The sequence below is a fragment of the Vombatus ursinus genome, unplaced genomic scaffold (assembly GCF_900497805.2).
Source record: "Vombatus ursinus unplaced genomic scaffold, bare-nosed wombat genome assembly UNPS02010320.1, whole genome shotgun sequence".
Taxonomy (NCBI): domain Eukaryota; kingdom Metazoa; phylum Chordata; class Mammalia; order Diprotodontia; family Vombatidae; genus Vombatus; species Vombatus ursinus.
The window spans coordinates 982,537-1,002,990 of NW_020950098.1; the positions used below are offsets into that span (position 1 = coordinate 982,537).

The 20,454-nt window shown below is 38.3% G+C and overlaps 1 protein-coding gene across 1 annotated transcript in view; it reads left to right on the plus strand.

The window, feature by feature from the left end:
* Window positions 1-4,299, plus strand: part of CLEC4E (C-type lectin domain family 4 member E) — a 6,856-nt gene extending 2,557 nt beyond the window's left edge. The window contains exons 3-6 of the mRNA XM_027854173.1: window positions 281-379; window positions 1,754-1,905; window positions 2,938-3,053; window positions 4,013-4,299. Coding sequence (XP_027709974.1) covers window positions 281-379; window positions 1,754-1,905; window positions 2,938-3,053; window positions 4,013-4,178 — 533 coding nt within the window. The 3' untranslated portion in view covers window positions 4,179-4,299. The remainder of the gene's footprint in view (window positions 1-280; window positions 380-1,753; window positions 1,906-2,937; window positions 3,054-4,012) is intronic.
* Window positions 4,300-20,454: the final 16,155 nt, after the last annotated feature.

The following is a 20,454-nucleotide window of genomic DNA, read 5'->3' on the forward strand; positions in this document are numbered from 1 at the left end:
CTTCCTTCCTTCCTTCCTTCCTTCCTTCCTTCCTTCCTTCCTTCCTTTTTTAATTTAAAAAGCCTGGCTGCTGATCTTGTACCTGAGGGAGGATATCTGGGGAGATGGAGTACGGAGGTAGAAACCAAAGAATATAAGATTCCATTTTCTTCTTTTGAGTAAGGCACTTTAATAGAATCACAGAATTCAATCCAGTGCCCCTTTACGATGAAGGAAAAGTAGACAGAAGAGAAAAGTAGTCTTGAAAGTAAAAGACAATGACATTCTTACTTCTTTCTAGTGTCATATCGCTTATTCTCTCAGAGCTATGAAGAAGACAAGAACCAGTTCAATTTGATTGACCATTTCAAGGAATCCTCTTGCTCTACTGATGCCTCAGGTTTGTCATCCATCAAATAAGAGACCCATTCGCATGCTCACATTCCTTGTACTCATAGGCTGATTTCAGAGCACTTGGGAAGAAGAAGTGTAGGAAAGATAAGTAAATGGTAGTTAAATCAGGCCCAGTTCTCCAGCAGGTCAGCTGGGCAATCTAATTCAAATGATTGGCATGGTATGGAGGATTGATACAAGATCATGTTGATCACTTCTTGGGAGGTTGAATACAGGAAGTGGGGCATAAACAAAACAATGGAACAAAAAAATTTTGTCAGGTCAGAAATATGGGGCAGACAAGAATGAATTTAAGGCATTAGAAGAGATGAGACATTTATTTTCTTTAACAGTAGCAATGGTAGTGTCATCTTTCATTTCAATTGTCACCTACTTCTAAAACCAGAAAGTAAATGAAAGAGGAACATGCTTTTAAAGTGGGGATTTGGGAAACACTTCAGAAATGCATTTTCTCTGATTGTTAAATTCATACAAATTCTCAATTTCAGGCAAGTCATTTGCTTTTCTCCATCTCAGATTGAGAGGGAAGAGGGTATGAATGGGAAAAAGGCTGCCTACATACCTTGATAAAAGTACAGAGGAGGTTACTTTAACACACAATCATCTCTTCCCACAGTAGTATAAACAGGAAGCAAGATGTTGAGCTAGGTTTGATTTATTGTTATGTTTCTCCTTTTTCATCTCTACTAACATCTTCTTTGGACTTCTCTTTTGTACTTTATCATATTTAATTTGTATTATGGTTATTTATTTACAAATCTTATTCTCTCTCCTAAATTGTAAGCCTCTTACTGGCAAAGAAAGAGGGGAAGGGAATAAACATTTATCTAGTACCTGCTATGCATCAGGCACTGTACTAAGTACCTTTGAGAATCTAGTTTGATTCTTGCAACAACCCTGCATTGTAGGTGCTATTATTATCATTCCCATTTTACAGTCAAGGAAACTGAGGTAAGCAGAGAAAGCAATCATACAGCTAGTAAGTGAACTCATCAGGTCTTCCTGACTCTGGGATCAGCTTCACTATAACACCTAATAGCCTCTATCTGAAGACTATTTGTAGCTTCACTGTCCTGAACATGTTAGATGCTCTTAATAAATGTAAATTGAATTGAATTGAATTACAGTGATGTATGGGAAACCATAGGTTATGAGGTAACACCCAAGGGGAGGAACAATGATATTTATAAAACATATTGAAATTGACTAAAATCTGAGAGTAGGAATAGAATGAGCTTCATTTTGTACTAATGATTGGTAGACAGACTTTCCCAGTGGCCTAAAATGGTCCTAATGAAATGCTTTTGTCTTTGTCCTCTTTTCCAATGGAATGCTCACTGTAACTTTAAACTCTCTTTAGGAATTATCCGTACTTGTTGCCCACTGAAGTGGAAAAGGTTTCAATCCAGCTGTTACTTCTTCTCTAAGGACACCATGACTTGGACTGCAAGTTTGAAGGCTTGTGAAAGCATGGGGGCCAATCTGGTAGTTATAAACACACAAGAGGAGCAGGTATCTTGAGAAACATAACTGGTCTTCCACAAGAATCAATGTACCCCAGTGAGTCCATCACCTCTTCCAGATGCTCATGGTCCAAGATGAAATATTATGTTAATTTACATGTACATGTTATTTCTCAACCACCATAGCCTACTTCTCTAGAAAAAGAGGACCCTATATCATAAGATTTATTTCTGAGAATGAGGAAGAATTTATTGGACATTGATAAACCTGTGAGGATGGTTGTATAATCTCCTTTCTGGTAGACTTTAAGAATAGTATATATCATCAGACATGATGGCACAAGCCTTTAATTCCTGTTATTGGAGGAGTCTGAGGCTGATGGATCACCTGAGCTAGGTTGTTCGAAGCTGCAACAGGGCTAAAGCTGATTGGGTGTCCACACAAAGTATAGCACAAATGTGGTAACTCCTTCCTCTCAGAGCATGAGGTCCCAGCCTACCTACAAAGGGTCAAACTGTCCCAGGTCAGAAAAATGAAGCAAGTTAAAATTTCTATGACTATCAGAATTGGGAAGGAGCTTGTGAGTGGCCATTGTACTTGCAGCCTTGGCAAGAGAGGGTGAATGAGACTCAAAAAAAAGTACCATGTATGTTTTCCTATGTTTTGAACATTGGGGGATGAATTAACACTAATACTAATAATAACTGATATTAACAAAGCATTTTAAATTAATAAAATACTTTATAAACATTATTTTATTGGGTCCTTGTGGGGTAGATAGTGTAGGTATCCTCATTTTTTTATCCTCATTTTTTTAAATGAGAAGACTGAAGCTCAATGAGGTAATGATGCTTGTCCATGGTATAATTTTAACTCAAATAATCCTGGTTCCAATTCAAGCACTCTTTATGAGGACATGATCTTTAAGATATCTTTCAATTAAATCTATGTATTCATTCATCATCTCTCCATGCTGGATTCCCAAAGTTCGCATCTTTCACCATTTAGTAACTATTGTCTTTGCCTAGTCATGAGCTAAAATCAGCTATCTCCAACTTGTTCAATTGTGTTTTCTTCTAGAATTTCCTTTTCCGAGCAAAACCCAGTCAAAGAGAGTTCTACATTGGGCTGACAGACCAAGTAGTCGATAATCAGTGGCAGTGGGTGGATGGTACGCCATTCAACAAAAGTTTGAGGTGATTACCTCCCTGGAGGAAGCTGAGTCCCCATTGTCTCTCCCTACTTCTTTCCATGAGTCATGTTTAAAGGAGAGTCTTAGGGGGCAATTTTTGCTGCTTCATGAGACAACTCTGGCTCCATCTTTGGGACAGCTGGGTAGGATATATGAGAGAAGAAGAGGGAAGAATAGGGAGAGAAGTGAGATCCATGCACCTTTTTGCCTTATTCTTATACCATAAGGAGAGAAGGGGTGGTGGTGGAGAGAGACAAAGAGACAGAAAGAGAGACACAAAGAGACAGGGAGGGAGGGAAGAGGAGGATGAAGAGGAGGAGGAGGAGGAAGAAGAAGAAGAGAAGAGAGGAAGAAACTAATGAGTCAATGAATGAACAGGGCTTATAAAATAAGAGACTGAAAAGTCAAAAGCATTTAAAATTCTGAGCCCAGGATTAGCAATAAATAAGGAAAAAATAATTTGAGAGAAAAAGTAGACTTCAGTGACCTGGATAGAGAAAAAAAAAAACCTGGAAATCTCTCTCTCCATGCTTTTATCTTTTGGAATTCAGAAGTTATAGTTTGCAAGTCACTTTCATATACACACATAGATTATGTCAACTGATCATCTTAAAGAAACCTATAATAATAAGCAGGGTAAGTATTATTATATCCATTTTATAATAGGTGAGGAAACGGAAGCTCAGAGAGATTAAATGGCATATCTAAGGTTATATGTCTGGTGAAAGAAATAGGATAAGAGGAGTCTAGATCTTCTGATATAAAATTCAGGGCTTTCCCCATTTTATCACTCTGCTGCTGTTGGGGGATACAATCAATTAATAGACGCTGTCTGGACAGTGAAATAACCTGTATATAAAAAGTGGAAGATGGAGAGATTAGTGCCAAAGAAATGAAACCAAAATAACCTTCCTTTACCCACTAATGCACCCCAAGAATTAACATATTTCACGTCTCTTACAGCTTCTGGGATATAGGGGAGCCAAACAACATTGCTGGGTTGGAGGACTGTGTAACCATAAGAGACAGTTCAAATGCAAATCACAACTGGAATGATATGACATGCTTCTTCAAGATGTATCGAATTTGCGAAATGCCAGTGACAAATGTTTTGACTGAGAAAAAATAGTAGCGAGAATATATGCTCTTTAAATATATAGTAACAAAGGATGACATATGTTATTTGTGTTAACATATAATGAGTTTATTATTGTTATTTTAAATGAATTAATAAATGAATAACTAACAAATTTATCAGTTTTAATTTCTAACATGGTAAACATTGATAAGTATAACCCATATAACAAAAGCTCTTTGAAGTCCTAAATAATTTTTAAAAGTGTAAAGGGGTCCTGAGATTAAAAAGTTTGAGAATCATTGCTTTAGATTTTTAAAATATTGTTGCCCTTACTTGAGATCTTATTTGCAACTCATATTTTATTTAGAGAGACCTGGAACATAACAGTTTTTGTTCCATCCCTCATTTTTATTCTTTATGTGTCTATGTTATACATATGGTTTTTTATAGATAGCAAATTGTTGGATTTTGTTTTCTTATATAGTCCTTGATTCTTTTTGTTTTTATTACGGCATTAAATTAATTTATTTTAGGGTTATATATGTTGTTTGTGTTTTCTCCCATCAGCTATGTTATGTGAATACATAACATAATGATACAATATAAATAACATAACATAATGATGTAATGTAAATTTACCTCTCCTTTTAAGTTAACACTTAGTTTCTGCCCTTAATTAAAAAAAAAAAATCTCCATTTATACCCAATTGCTTTCTTCTTCCCAAAGTCCCTGCTTTATCCTGTTGAATACCAAGCTTCTTGGAATTACTTATATTGTTTCTCTCTCTATGGGTCTTACTTTGTTTCTCTGTCTCTGTCTTTCTCATTCTGTTTTTGCCTTTCAAACTCTTCCCCTTCCTAGATCAGATCAGAGTGTAATATCAAGTATTTGATTATTCATCCCTGTAAAATGTAATTTGTGGTTGAACTACCTGTAAGCTTGTTCACTTAAATATTAGTTAAAGTAAAACTACCAGATTCTCCCTATTCCTTCTTCCATCATTCTTTTTCCGTGATTGCTTTCCAAGTGTTGTTTTTCTTTCCTTCTCCTTTCTTATTCCTTATCCCTTCTAGGATTTTTTAGGACACAGTTGTTTTCAAGGGGTTTACCATGAATTTGCTAGGTGTGCCATGAAATTTTCAATTTGTTTAATGTAAATTTTCCCTACTTGGCCTACGTAGTAAATAGTAAGATTTAAAAAAAAAACAGAGTTGGGATTTGGGGATTCATCAATCTAGGGAGCTCCTGGTAAAGAACTGCCTCCATTAATCCAGATTGGCATGATGTCTGCAATTTATTGTCTTAAAAGAGTTACCTGGGGTGCTGAGACATCAAGTAATCTTCCAGAGATCACATAGGTACTATGTGTCAGAGTTTGAACCCAGTTTTTTTTCTCTCAATGTAACATCAGCACGCGTGCTGTGTGGGAGGAGAAAGGTAAGGATGAAATTTGATTTACTAGTGAAACTTAGGTAAAGGTACCAGGAGAATAATATTGTGGAGAGATCTGATGAGGAACTGGGTTTTGAGCTAGAAATCCTCCCTGTACCAAGGGCAACGCTTGGAGAGAGACCAGCATAATGGATAGTGAACTGAACTTGGAGTCATCAAGAACTGAGTTCAAATCCTACCTTAGGCATTTACTAGGGATGTGACTCTGGACCAGTCACAACCCCTTTCTGCTTCAGTTTTCTCTTCTGTAAAATAGGGATAATAATCACACCTACCTCCCAGGCTTGTTTTAAGGATCAAACAGACACACACACACATATACATACACATACACAAAATGTATGTCTATATTAAAGCACTTTGTAAACATCAAAGAGCAATATAAATGTTAGCTGTTATTACTATGATAATACTGTCAGTGGCACCCAGCCTCAGCAGCTCCAATGTCCCCAGGTGTTCCAAGAACTCTTTTTTTAGTTATTCTTTAGAAATAATTAGTAAGGTATTTTTAAAGGAACTTATGCTTCACTACTGGGCAATTGAGTAGCTAGGTGAGAGTGGATAGAGGACTGGCCTGAAGTCATCTTTGTAAATTCAAATCTGGCCTCAGACACTTATTAGCTGTGTGACCCTGGACAAGTCACTTAATCCTGTTTTCTCATCTGTCAAATGATCTGGAAAAGGAAATGGCAAACCACTCCAGTATCTTTGCCAAAAAAACCCCCAATGGGGTCACAAAGAGTCGGATATGACTAAATAACAATTGGGTAATTATCTTGGGGGTGTCTACCAATTGGTTTTAAAAAATGAAATAACAGCCAGGTGTGGCATTACATGCCTATAATTCCTACTCTTGCACAGACTGAGGCTGGAGGATTGCTTGAGTGCAGGAGTTCTGAGCTGCAAGTAGGGCAAAAGTTGACCAACTGTTTATACCAAGTGTGATATCAATATGATGAACCTTCAGGAGTGGGGGACCACCAGTCTGCCAAACCAGCCCAAGTCAGAAAAGCTTCCATAGGGATCAGATGTGGGCAGCTACAACATATACATGATCACCTTATGTATTTCTTTCCTTCATCTCTATTTCCAGAGAGGGACTAGCTCCCTCCTCAATTGTCCATCTGTCCTCTGTGCTGGAGAGCGTGTAGAAAAAGTTAATTTTGCCTCTGGAATTGATAGTGACAGACAACTGCTTAATCTTTTAGAGAGAGAGATAGAGATAGATAGATAGAGAGAGAGAGAGAGAGAGAGAGAGAGAGAGAGAGAGAGAGAGAGAAATGTTCAATATTTTACATTTTTGGTAGCTTAAACAGAAAAATAAATGATTTACAATCAGAGATTTGAGTAATTATTGAGAAACTTGGGATAGTTTTTCCTAACACAAAAGTTCTATTTGTGGGCGAATATAGTACAAACACATTCACATTTCCTATTCAACTGAGACAAGTCTTACATTTCTTATTCTTCATGTTTATTAGGACTGAATGACCCAGCCTGCATGTTGTTGAAAATGGTGGTTGTGTTCTTACTGTTTCTTCTGCCATTGCTAGGTACTCTCCCTCTGCTAATATTAATCATTTAATAGTGATGGGCCATCTTATTTTAGGGGGAGCACGCAGTCTGGCTGAAATTCTTTAACTGACTCTTGTTTCTGTATAGGTAGCTGAGGTTGGGTTCTTATGTGTGAGGGAATGAAAAGTGCCCTTGGGGCAGCATGCTCAGATACTTTCTAATTTTGTATCTATGGGCAGATCACTTTACAACTCAGTCTCATTTTCTGTTCTGTAAAATGGAGATATACCACGAGGATGCTATGAAGAAATCTAAGAGCACCAGGAAAATGTGAGTTTCTACTCATGCCTCATGCTATTATAGGATTTAGATCTGGAAGAGACCTAAGAGATGATCTAGTCCAAATCCCCCTTTTTACAAATGAGGAAACTGAGGCCCTGGTAATAAGTAGTTCCTCTAAAGTGCTAGAGATACCCAGATTATAGGTAGTACCTTTAAGTTCCCTAGGAAACTCTCTTGGACTGTAAATTACAGAAATGGTACCAATCTGCATTCATAGAGGAAGTTCACTATACCAATGGAGTCAAAAATAAAAATAAAGAAAAAAAAAAACAAATAAACCTCACTGTGCCTCAGTTACGCATAATGAAAAATATTACATCCTGGACAAAAAGTGTTTAAGAAGCAAGACTCTAGGGTCTACCCTCAGGAATGCTAATTCTCAAATGAGTAATTGGGTATAGTGGGTAACATTTTACAATCCTAATAAAGGTGGGAGGGAGGAGGGTCTGAAGTTATCCCTTTTCCTTTGTCTTACTGATTATTCTGCTTAATGTCCTGCCATGTCCCCTTTGCACCTACGAGCATGCCTTCCCGGATACCCAACCACTTCTTCTCCACTAGCGGGAGTTGACAGTGAGATGCATGACCATTTCTTGGAGAAGAGAACCTCAAAAAGTATCCAAACTACTCAGCGAGATTTGTTGCAAGAACTTTATCTCACCCCTTTCCTGCCCTTGAAGGGTTGACTTTATGCTGTTGCCCAATTGCACCATATCAACTGCTCGGAGTCCTTCCTCTGTGTCTGGCTCTCCCATCTGTCTATCTTACCCTCCCACCACCCCAAAAGCAGGGTGGAGATACCAAAACATCTCATCTATGCCTCCCTAACATTCTGACGAGTCATTAGGTGGACCTTTTCTTTTACTCTCTCCTCTTCCCAGCTGAGACGATTTGCTCTGCCTGTTTTATCCTTCCCCTTATAATACTGATTTATTAATGTGGAGAGTAATTTTTCTTCAGATATTAATTCACTTCCTCCACCTGCTCTCCTTATGAATTTTGCCTTATCACATTTGTTCCCTAGATTCTTAAACCCACTGATGCTCTGTTTGTCTTCTCATTGCCACTCAATATGATTTTTTTAAAATTTAATTTCCTTTTTTATTATCAGGAACTTGACAAACATTGATAAACAGGAACATTTCCTCCCAGCTGAAATTTTTCTTTTCCTCCTCAAATTTTCCTAAAATACTCTATCTGGGTTCATCCTTTGTTTTCTTCAAACTCTACCTTATATTTATTTGTATTCTGGTCAAGCCCACATCTTTCCCCTCATTAGAAGGTAAGTTTCTTGATGGTAGGAACTTTGTCATTATTTTAAACCTCTGTATCCCTAGTGCCTAAAGCAATTCCTTGAACCCAGAAGATGCTTTATAAATATTTGTTGAATGGAATTGAAATAGATACCATTGTTAAATGTTATGGTGGGGATTCCTTTTGTGCCTAGGTTGGACGAGATAGCTGATAAGGTCCTTTCTAATTTTCAGGGACAGCTAGGTGACTCAGTAGATAGAGTACTGGGCTTGGAATCAGGGAGACATTTTCTTGAGTTCAAATCCGACCTCAGACTCTTACTAGCTGTGTGACCCTGGGTAAGTCACTTAACCCTGTTTGCCTCAGTTTCCTCATCTGTACAATGAGCTGGACAAGGAAATGGCAAAGTACTCCAGTATTTTTGCCAAGAAAACCCCAAAATAGGGTCACAAAGAGTTGGACATGACTGAAATGATTGAACAACAGCAAAATTTCAAATTTTGTGATTCTTTCATTTTATAAATTGAATGGTCTGAAATGGTGACATTGGACATTCAGATGTATTAGGGATAATAAGAACCCAAGATCTCCATGCACTCTTCAAAATTATAAGACAGTAGTCTTATATTTGAAGACGGCATGGAGATCTTGGGTTCTAAATCTCAACCATATGCTGGTTCTGGGGATGAAGAAAACAGGATGAGGAAAGTAAGAGAGATGGTAGGCAGACCCTTCTAACCCAGGAACCCCAAAGTCAACCTTCACAGTTAGTTAGCGACTAAGATACAGAAATATTAGATACAGAAAGTTGACACATTATTATCATTATGACTATGATTATTATCCCTAATACATCTGTGTGAATAAATTTTGGGCAGTGTCATTAAATAATAGTACTAATAATAACAATAATAACTATCACTTATATTGTACCTACTATATGCCAAGCACTTTACAAATATTATCACATTTAATCCTCATAATACCCCTGGTAGGTTGGTACTATTATGACCTCTATTTTACAGTTTAGGAAATTGAGGCAAACAGAGATTAAGTGACTTGCCCAAGGTCACATGGCTAGTAAGTGTCTGAGGTCAGATTTACATTTAGATCTTTAAAGAGACTCATTTCTGTTTTGATGGGACTGGGGATGGATCAGATAAAAGGAATATGAGGGAAGAGGGCTACTAAGGGAGGGAAAAGGAAGTTGAAGACACAAACTTTGCAAACCACGATTTTTCTTGGGTATACCTGATTAGATCTACAAACCCTTTATAACCTTTTTGTATTTTACAACCCAACACATTCTTTTTCCTTGGATGGTGGTGGTGGGGAGGGTAAAGTTTTCTCATGTGCCATTTTTACTCTTTGGCTTATGGAAGTTCAGTATTAGACTTTCTAAAATAGCAATTAACCATGTACCCTTTGCCCATGGATTTGTGTGTGTGTGTGTGTGTGTGTGCTTCTGTGTCTAACGAAATTAAAGTAGAAACTTGCAGCTAACTCTGTGGCTGTCAAACAATGAGAGTGAGTTAGTGCATGCCCCCTTTCTGCCATCTTCTTTTTTATCTTTAAATCTGGGACAATAGAGAAGAAACTGAAGGCTAGAGAGGGATGACAAAGCCAAATGATCCTACCTGCTCCTTGCTGATTTGGAGGACTGAATCTCAAGTTCAGTAAGCCAATGAGCAGAATAGATGGGCCAGTCATTGTTGCCATAGAAACCAATAAACATGTTTTGGCTGCCTCCCACCCTCCCAAGAAGGTGAAGACTCTAAGGATGAAATTCATGAAATTCACTAGATTATCTTGTGCTCCAATTTTACTTATTTTTCAAAATTATTTAATGTAATGAATTACTCATTACTTGTAACACCCTAGTGATTAATTTTAGTAACTTGTCACTGTTTTGCCCTCATTTTCATCCCCATCATAGCTCCCTGACCTATCTATCCCATTTGCCGTGCAGTTCTTACTTTACCAATATCTTACTGAAATCTGTCTGTCTGCTGGCAAAAAGCATATGGAAGGCTTTTTAACCTTTTTTGTTTCGTGGATCTTTTTGGCAATCTAGTGAAACCTATACTCAGTTTTTAAATGCACAAAATAAAATTTTTAGGATTACAAAGGAAATAGATTATATTGACATATGATTATAAAGTTTTTTTTTTTAGAAAAGGTTAATAGACCCCAAATTAAAACAATCCATAAAGGTAGGAGTTAGGAGTTCTTTGTATATATGACCTTAGACAAGTAATTTAACCTCAGTTTTCATACCTAAACATGGGGAAAATATCTTTCCTGCTTATCCACAGTGATTCCTGAGGATATACTCAGATGATACAGGCTCTTCAAAAAACTTGAAAGTATTACACAAATGTAAGATATTATTAGATTAACAGGAATGAGAATGTCATGCCCAGCCTGGGGCAAACCCCAGTAATTAGTAATTAGGAGAATCCTAATTACTTAAGGTGAATTATGCCCCTGGGATGGAGCAGGCAAAGTCCCACATTTAGAGGAAAGGCGACAACCCAAAAGCCAGATCAGGCCAATTCCTGGAGTGTCTCTGGGATTATAATGGGGGAAGGGGAGGTGGAGGAACTGATCGAGGGGTTCAAAGTTGAGTTTAGGAAGCATTAATGCAGGGAGAAGTGCTGGGGCAATGGCAGTTTAGCTTAAGCTAAGTCCTGGAAGCAAGGAGGGTTTTTTTTTTGTTAAAAAATATTATTTTTAAAAATTTTGGAAGTATATGTGCTCGATTTCTACTTGGTGATTTTATGTACATATACACACACACACATGTATACATACATATATGTATATATATATAGTGTGTGTATAATACACACATATCTTATATAATATAAATATATAATATTTCCATATTATGTAATAATATACACACAAATATACACATATACATACACGTTATACATGGATGTATATGTATATATACCCATGTATATGTATATATAAATATATATTATTCATGCACACACACATGCACCCTTCTGTGTTCCCAAAGGGGCAGGCCATGAGCCCCTGAAGTCACCCCTCCCACCATTCCAGCTGACCTATGGGAATGTACAGATAGGTCTTATCTTCCAAATAAGAGGCAGGTGGTATTTTAAGGTAGAAAGGCATCTGACTTGCTGATATCTGTGGTAATCTGAAACAGGCTGAAATCAAGATAATCCAAAATTTCACGTGTACAGGATAGTCGTGGCTAACTTTATTATAGACTCTTTGCTGAGCATCCTCAGAAGTAGTAAAGCAGGCTGTTTTGGATCTGATCTCATCTCTTTGTTTGGCCTACCCTCGGATGAGAATGAATAATGAAATGGTCAAAATGCTGACATCAAGAGGGAACTGAAGAAAAAGGACCTGGACCATTGGCTTAAATAATTGAATTTGTTATCCTCATTCTCAAATCCCAACTCATGTGTTCAGAGAATTTTACAGTTTACAAAGCACTTTCCACATAATTTTTCTGAGGTGTGGATGGTATAAATAATATTACCCTGGGAGGTATGAGCTATTATTATCCCCATTTTACAGATGAGGAAACAGGCCAACAGAGCTGAAGTGACTTGCCTAGGGTCACCCAGCTAGTGAGTGTTTGAGGTCATATTTGAACTCTGGTCTTCTGGACTCCAGGCTCACTGCTCCACCTAGTTGCCCCATTATCATGCAACACAAACATCTATTCATACATCACACAACACAGACATCTATTCATACATCACACAACACAAACATCTATTTATATATGAAAGGTAACTCCCCAAGGAGAGATTTACTTCAGACTGGGATTGCTGGAATACTCAAAATTCCTGCTGCCTCCCCTCCCTACTGTTGCCAAAGCCTTGGGAGTACCACCCTTGCTTCTGTGACATGGGGCTGGGCCTAGAACTTTTCCTCATTTCCTCATCAAGGACTAACATTGCAGCTTGGAATAAAGTTGGTTCAGTTGAAATATTACTCTATAATTTAACTATATTCTGGATAAAACAGACTTGAGAGAGAGTGGGGATGGATACTGGGAATCTAACCAGCATTGATCACATTATTTCTATGAGAAAATGAGCTCCTAAGTAATGACTTACAAACCAGCTTTGGGAGCACAAATCTGAAAGTTTGCACTCTGGCTTTAGGACATGCTATCATATTTGAAGAATTTGTATACAATCCTCCCTTGTCTTCAGAAACTCTTTCATCTCTTCCCCATTTCTTCATAAAGCAGAATCTATCTTAGGTATGGTGCTGTCAGTACCTTATAATTTCAACCTCAATACCATGCGTAGTTTGAACTATTGAACAAATAGATCTTTGCATATGAGTTTCTACACATTTATGAAAGACAACAGAAATGTCACTTAGAGTAGACACCTAGGGCATGGAGGATAAGAGAAGGAAACCACTTTCTAGAGTGAGGGGTGGGGCAGCCCTTCATCAACTATGCAGAAGATGATGTGGTTTCCACACTACCCTTTGATCCCCAAACACCTCCCCTCCCTGCCCCTTTCCCATGATACCTAGCCTGAGAAAGGGAGTGGCCACTATGGCAAAGAGAAGGTCAACCACAGTAGCCATAGTGATAACCCCAGCAATTGTAGGAGGTAATGCTTCCTGTCGACATCAAACACAATCCTAACAAAAAATAGGGAGGAAAAATATTGGAGGATATGCGCCCCCCTTCTCCTTTAATGACTAGTCTTGGTGAATTGGAATAGGGCTCTGCTCACTTTTCTTATAATGGTAGACAGACCATCTACATTCTGCCTCTTCTCTCGAACTGGAGAGCTAATTTCAGTTCTTTCAGGCTGGCCAGGATGTCTGAGTCCCCCCGTCTGCGGGGTCCCCTCAGCAGACTCCCTTGGCAGCCATCCAGATGTAATGGAGAGATTGTGTTGTGAAACAGCAGCCAAGCCCTGATAATGTTTTTGTGTTCAGCCCCAACATTTCTCAGTCCATCACACACCACACTGTTACAGCTATGGATGTTGAAATCACAGATACCATAGCGATAGACATCTTAAGAATGCAAGGGGTGTAGAGACAGGCCAAGAAAATGATTGTTGCAAGCTTGTGTGTAAGGTTTCTAATTTCCCAACTGCTAATTAGAGTGATAAACCTGAAAAAAAAAATCAGACCATAGGCCTTTGCTTCTTGAACAGCACAGAAATCTATAATGTTTTCTTCAGTTCAGATAGAATTTATGACATTTCTCTATCTGAATACAGCCACTCACTATTCATTCTCATGGACTTCATCCTCATTATAATAATGAGGAAACATTTATATAGGGTTTTAAGATTTGCAAAATATTATATATACACATGCATACATATACATACGTGTGTGTGTGTGCATGCATGTGCAGATAGGTGGCACAGTGGATAGAACACTGGCTTTGAAATCAGGAAGACTCATCTTTTTAAGTTCAAATGTGGCCTCAGATACTTAGGAGCTGTGTGACCCTGGGCAAGTCACTTAACCTTGTTTGCCTCAGTTCCTCGTCTATAAAATGAGCTGGAGAAGGAAATGGCAAACTACCCCAGTATCTCTGCCAAGAGAACTCCAAATAAAGTCACAGAGTCGGAAATGACTGAAACGACTGAACAACTGTATATGTGTGTATGTATAGGTATGTGTGTGTATCTATTATCTATATATTTATGTAGGTATACATGTATGTATATCTATAACACACACACACACACACACTCTCTCTCTCTCTGTCTTCCTTTTTGTCTCTCTCTGTCTCTCTCTGTTTTAGACTGGACCTACTGAGGAACTCCTATCAAGTATACTCTCTTTCTTCCGTGGCAAATCAGATCAGCAATACTTTTGTTTTTTACAGTCTTGAAACACTACTTGTTGCCCAGGGTACTGAGAAGTTCAATGACTTGTCTAGGGTCACACACCCCAAATGTGTCAGACGGGAGACTTGAACGGGTCTTCCTAGTTCCAAGGCTAGCTCTCAGGACACTACACATTTCTTTATGAAGATAGCAGTTGCCATTGTTTTGTTTCTGCCTATACTTCTAATTCTGACCTCTCTCTATCCTGACCACCAAACAGGCATCTCCAACTGCCTACTCACAACACCATTTAAATGTCCTGAAGAAATATCCAACTCACGGCCAATAACAAACCAATCGCCTCCTCTTTTCTTTTTTTTTTTTAGGCAATTGGGGTTAAGTGACTTGCCCAGGGTCACACAGCTAGTAAGTGTCAAGTGTTTAGTCTGAGGTCGGATTTGAACTCAGGTCCTCCTGACTTCAGGGCCGGTGCTCTATCCACTGCGCCACCTAGCTGCCCCCATCTGTTTCTTTTTCTCCTGACTTCCCTATTTCTATTTTATGGTACTATGATTCCTCCAGTCACCTTGTCCGGACCTTCTTAGTCATTCGTTACTCCTTCTTCTCTCTTTCCTCATACTTACTGTCCATTATCAAGTCTCATCTAATCTATCTTTAGACTATCTTTCAGTTTTGTCCCTTCCTTTCCATTCTTATTGGCATTACATCCTGATTCTGGCTCTTATTAAGACTGGCCTCCACTATTATAATAGTCTCTTAGCTGGTCAGTGCTCACATTCATTCAGCTGAGCGGTATTCTTGACTCTACATTCAGCATTATACTTGCTACATTACTTAGGTGACTTATCTTCGAGACTTCTCCTGTTTCCTATTATAGCATAAGTCTAATCATGTCACATGTTACTACTCAAAAACCTTTCCTGTTGCCTATCAGAGAAAATTCAAACTCCATAATCTAACATTCATAGCCCTCTATAATCTAGCTCCAACCTACCTTTGAAACTTTATATCATTATATATCAACCTTACATTGCTTCCCTTTACCTTTTCCATACTCCCATCAAACTTAACTACTGATGATCAATCAGTCAATCAGTCAACAGGAGTTTTCTGAATGTCTCTCTTGCTTTTCTACCTCTAAGGCTCATACTGCACCATAATCGAGGTATGTCTTTCCTGGTAATCTCTGCCTTTTGTAAACCTACCCACCCTTGAAGACCTGACTCAAATATTACTTCCTCTAAGAAACCTCCCAGATATACATAGTCAATGTGACCTTTGATTTCTCTGAATTCTCACAGCATTATTTGTATGTGTTTAATGTATTTGTGTTTTATTTTGTATTATATTTATTTGTGTATGTTTTATTTTCCATATTACTTTGTAAGTTCTTTGAGGCTAGGGTTTTATTCAATTCAACAAATATTTAGTTTTCATCTACCATGTGCCAGGTACTGGACTGGGTGACATGGATATAAAGACAAAAATGAAATAGGCTTTGTTATAAGGAAGCTTACATTCTGCTCATCACCTAGCATAATGCCTCACAACTCACATGTTTAATTCATGTATTATGAAAGAATGAGAGATTATAACTTTGAAAACTTATACTGGGTCCACAGGATCAGCAGGCAAAAGAGATCATCCTTTATGTATTTGGAGTAGTTTGTAAACTCTTCAAGGGCAGAAACTAAATCATTTTCAAGTCACTGAGCCTAGTGCCCTACTCATGGTAGGAGTTCCATAAATGTTGAATTATTGAATTGAACATTGTGATAAAGTAAAAACTTTACTGAAGATTGGGCAATGGAAATTTTAAAAATAAAAATAGGAAACACATATAGTGCTTCCTAAGCATATATGATTCATATATCCATTAACTCAGGTATGTTTTCTTTATGTCTTACAGGTTAGTGTAGAAGTATTTCTAAAATTTTGGGAGTCCAGGAAAGGGGTTAAAAAAAACCCCCGACCCCATTGAACTCTGCTAAATTAAAGATGTCACAAGTGAATCATGAGTGTGAGTTCTGGAAACAAACCTAAAAAGGGACCTTTATTGCACTATGAATGTCATCGGATCACTGAGATGGAAAACACCTTGGCGGCCATCCAGTCCAACTCAAACCTGAAAAAGAATCCCTCATACAACATATCTGGAAAGTGATCGTTCAGTCTTTGCCCGAAGACCTGTGATGAGGGAAGACTCTCTTCCTTGGGAGCCAGCCCAGTCCCCTTTAGCATAGCTGTAATTGTTAGAAAGTTTTCCCTGAGCGATGCTCTATATTTGCCTATTCAGCTTCTATGCTTTGCTCCTGCTTCTGCCCTTGGGGACCAAATAGACCAAATAGAACAAATCTATACTCTCTTCCTGGTGATAGTCCTTCAAATCCTTGAAGACAGTTATGTCCCTGATAACTTTCTTGAGTCTAAACTTTGAAAAAATTTCAAAAGGATGTATTTTGTTTTAACGTCACCTATATTTCCTAATGTGTCCCTCACTCTGCCTTTTCCTTGAGAGTCATCCTAGTATAAGTTTATTTATAGCAAAATTAACCAGTATGTGGAAAAGTTCTGACCATTATAAGGAGTATTTCACAACTCTTCAAAGAAGGAGGGGTAACTCTCCCCATTTTTTACATGAGGAAACCGAGGTTAAAGAGGTACAGTGTTGGCAATGGTTGAAAAGCTAGTGAAATATTAGCAGAGCCAGGATTCAAATCCAAATTTCTTGACTCCAAGTCCAAACCTCTTCCTGCTATACCACATTGCCTTTTGGTCCAAATTGGCATTTATTTAGCAATTATTGCATTAGGTACTGAAGGAGAGGAAAAAAGACAATTAAGACCAAGTGAACTCTGCCTTCTCTGAATTCTCAAAGCCTTGTTTGTATCTGTTTAATGTATTCATAATTATTTCTGTACATGTTGTGTTTTCCATGTTACCTTGTAAACTCTCTACGGCTAGGGTTTTATTCAATTCAACAAACATTAAGTTAGTCCCTATTATGTGCCATAACTTCAAGACATTTACATCCTAGTAGGGGGAATAAAATATATGTAATAATGAAAAATATGTAAGAGAAATAATCCACTGCTTTGAGAATCTTGAGGAGGTAATTTGAGCTAGGAAATCAAGTAAGTCTTCTTTCATGAAAGAGTTTGAATTTAAATTGGATCCTGAAGGTGAATAAGATTATTTTTTTTTCTTTTTGCAAGGAGGGCAGCTCTTTCTTTTTCTTCTGTAATCTAAACTTAACCCAGTTTCTTCAACCAATACTCATATGGCATAAACCTGAGGTCTTTCACCATTTTAGTTGCTCTCCATTGAATGCTCTCTATATTAGCAATATCTTTCCTAAACTGTAGTGAGCAGAATTTATTAGTGATTAATTGAATTGATTGATTAATTAATTGAGTATTTATTAGTCCCCTTTTATGTACCAGACATAGTGCTGGTGATACAAAGATGATGATGAAGCAGTCTTTGGCTTCAAGGACATTACATTCTATCAAGGAGACAACATGTACATATATATGTATAAGTATACAACTAAGTATATGTATAAGTATATAACTATATTGTTTAATACAATATACATATATAAGATAATGATGGGAGATGGGAGAGATACAAGCAGTGGGAAAATCAGAAAAGGCCTCATGCAGAAGGTGAAGCTTGAGCTGATCTTTGGAAGAAACTAGGATCTTAAGAGATGGAGATGAAGGAGTGCCTTCTGTGCATGAGGGACAGCTGATGCCAAGATTTGGAGCTTGTCCATCAGGGAGAGAAAGAAGGCCAACTTGGTTAGATGAAAGAACTGCAGGCAGGGGCTAACATATGATAACGCTGGAAAGGTAGACTGAGGTAAGACTATGAATGCCAGTCCTTAAATTCCAAACAGAGAAGTTTATATTACCTAGAGGTAGTCGATCAATCAATCACTAATTGATTATTAATCAATCAATCAACCATTAATCAATTATTAATCAATCATTAATCAATCGCCAATTAGTCAATAACATCAATATTACCTAGAGGTAACCAACCAATCAATAAACATGTATTAAGCACCTACTATGTGGCAGGCATTGGGCTAAGCACTGGATAATAGGGAGTCAGTGGTGTTTATTGAGCAGTGGAATGACATGGTTAGTTTAGGGAAATCATTTAGTAGACATGTGATTGAAGAGGAGAAAGAACTGAGTCAGGGACACCCCTTAGGAGGATGTGGCAAAAGATTAGGTGAGAGTCCATAAAGGCCTGAACTAGGGTGGTGTCTGTCCAGATGATATAAGACAGTATAGAGAACAATAAAACTATCAATAGCTAAAAGCAATACCTCCCACTCGGAGTCCATAAAGTACAATAGAGAGGCACTATGCAGTAGTGGAAGTAGTGCTGGATTTGGAGACCTGGGTTCTAATCCTGACTCTGCCATAGACTGTCATTTGAATAGGTAACTTTTTCACCTCTCTGAGATTGTTTCCTTATCTATCTACAAATCAATGAAGTTGAAATAGACAGTCCCTAAGATCCCTTAGAGGTCTAATTCTGTGATTGTACTCTGGTCTGGATGGCTCTTTTGGTATTCATAATTTGCTTCCTTGTATTGTTGGCTTTGCAGTCATAATGGTAAATGCATTCTAAGTGAGAGTAGCAAATGCTATGGGAGTACTTGGATTGCCCCCTGGTCCCTGGATGTTGATAGAAGCAACTCTAAGCAATTTAAATAACTGCCCAAGTGGCTCCTAAGGAATTCAAGGGGTTCAGCATTTGACATTTGGGAGTGGGGACTCAGGTTAACCTCTAGACCAGTGAGAAGAACCAATATGGATGTATGCTGCCTGGGCTGTTGTTCAGTCATTTTTCATTTATATCCTACTCTTTGTGACCCCATTTGGGGTTTTCTTGGCAAAGGTACTGAAGTGGTTTGCCATCCCCTTTCTTCATTTTGCAGAGAATGATACTTAGGCAAACAGGGTTAGGTGACTTGTCCAGAATCACACAGCTAGTAAATGTCTGAAGTCAGATTTAAACTCAGGAATATGAGTCTTCCTGACTCCAGGCCTGGTACTCTTTCCTCTGTACCACTTAGATATCTGGGTATGGAGGTGAAAACAGATCAGACCCTTAGTGCACCTTGACATGATATTGAGGGTGAAGGGGAGACTCTTTTGAAGGTTGCAACGGAAAACATGTTCTTGACTAACCACAGTGCTTCTGTGGGAGGCCAGAGGTCATCAGGACTACAGCACAAGGGTATGAACAGCATCCAGAGTGCAGTACCTAGTTTGTTAGGGCCAGATGTGAGGAAGACAAGTATCTTCATTCAGAGAAGAGAGCCCTGGAATATTTCCCATAGCTGTGGGACTGGCCTTTGACAGGGATACTCCCAGCCTAGAAGGGTAGGGTGGAAGACTCCTGGTCTGGCTCTAGAGTCAGAATCCCTGGGTTCAAATCTTCCCTTAACTTCCCTGGGCCTCATTTTCCTCATCTATAAAATGACAGGGTTGGTCTAGATGACCTCCAAGATGTCCCCTCTTCTTCATCTGCTGGAGAACTCTAGTCAGACCAATACCGTGCAGGACAATAGCAGGCTGAGAATGTTGGGAGCAACAGAAAACTGCAGACAGAGAGAAGCATTTTACTAAACGGCCACTTTCCAGATATGTTTTATGAGGGATTCTTTTTCAGATTTGAGTTGGACTGGATGGCCGCCCAGGTGTTTTCCATCTCAGTGATCCTATGACATTTATAATGGTCCCTTTTTTGGTTTGTTTCCAGAATTCACATTCATGATTTACTTATGACATCTTCAATTTAGTAGAGTTCAATGGTGTCTGAAGAGCTAGGGAGAGTGATGGAGACAAAGGAACCGAGAGTGCATCAGTAGGGATGTTCTCAGGAGCTCGTGAGAAGCAACAGACTCTGGCAG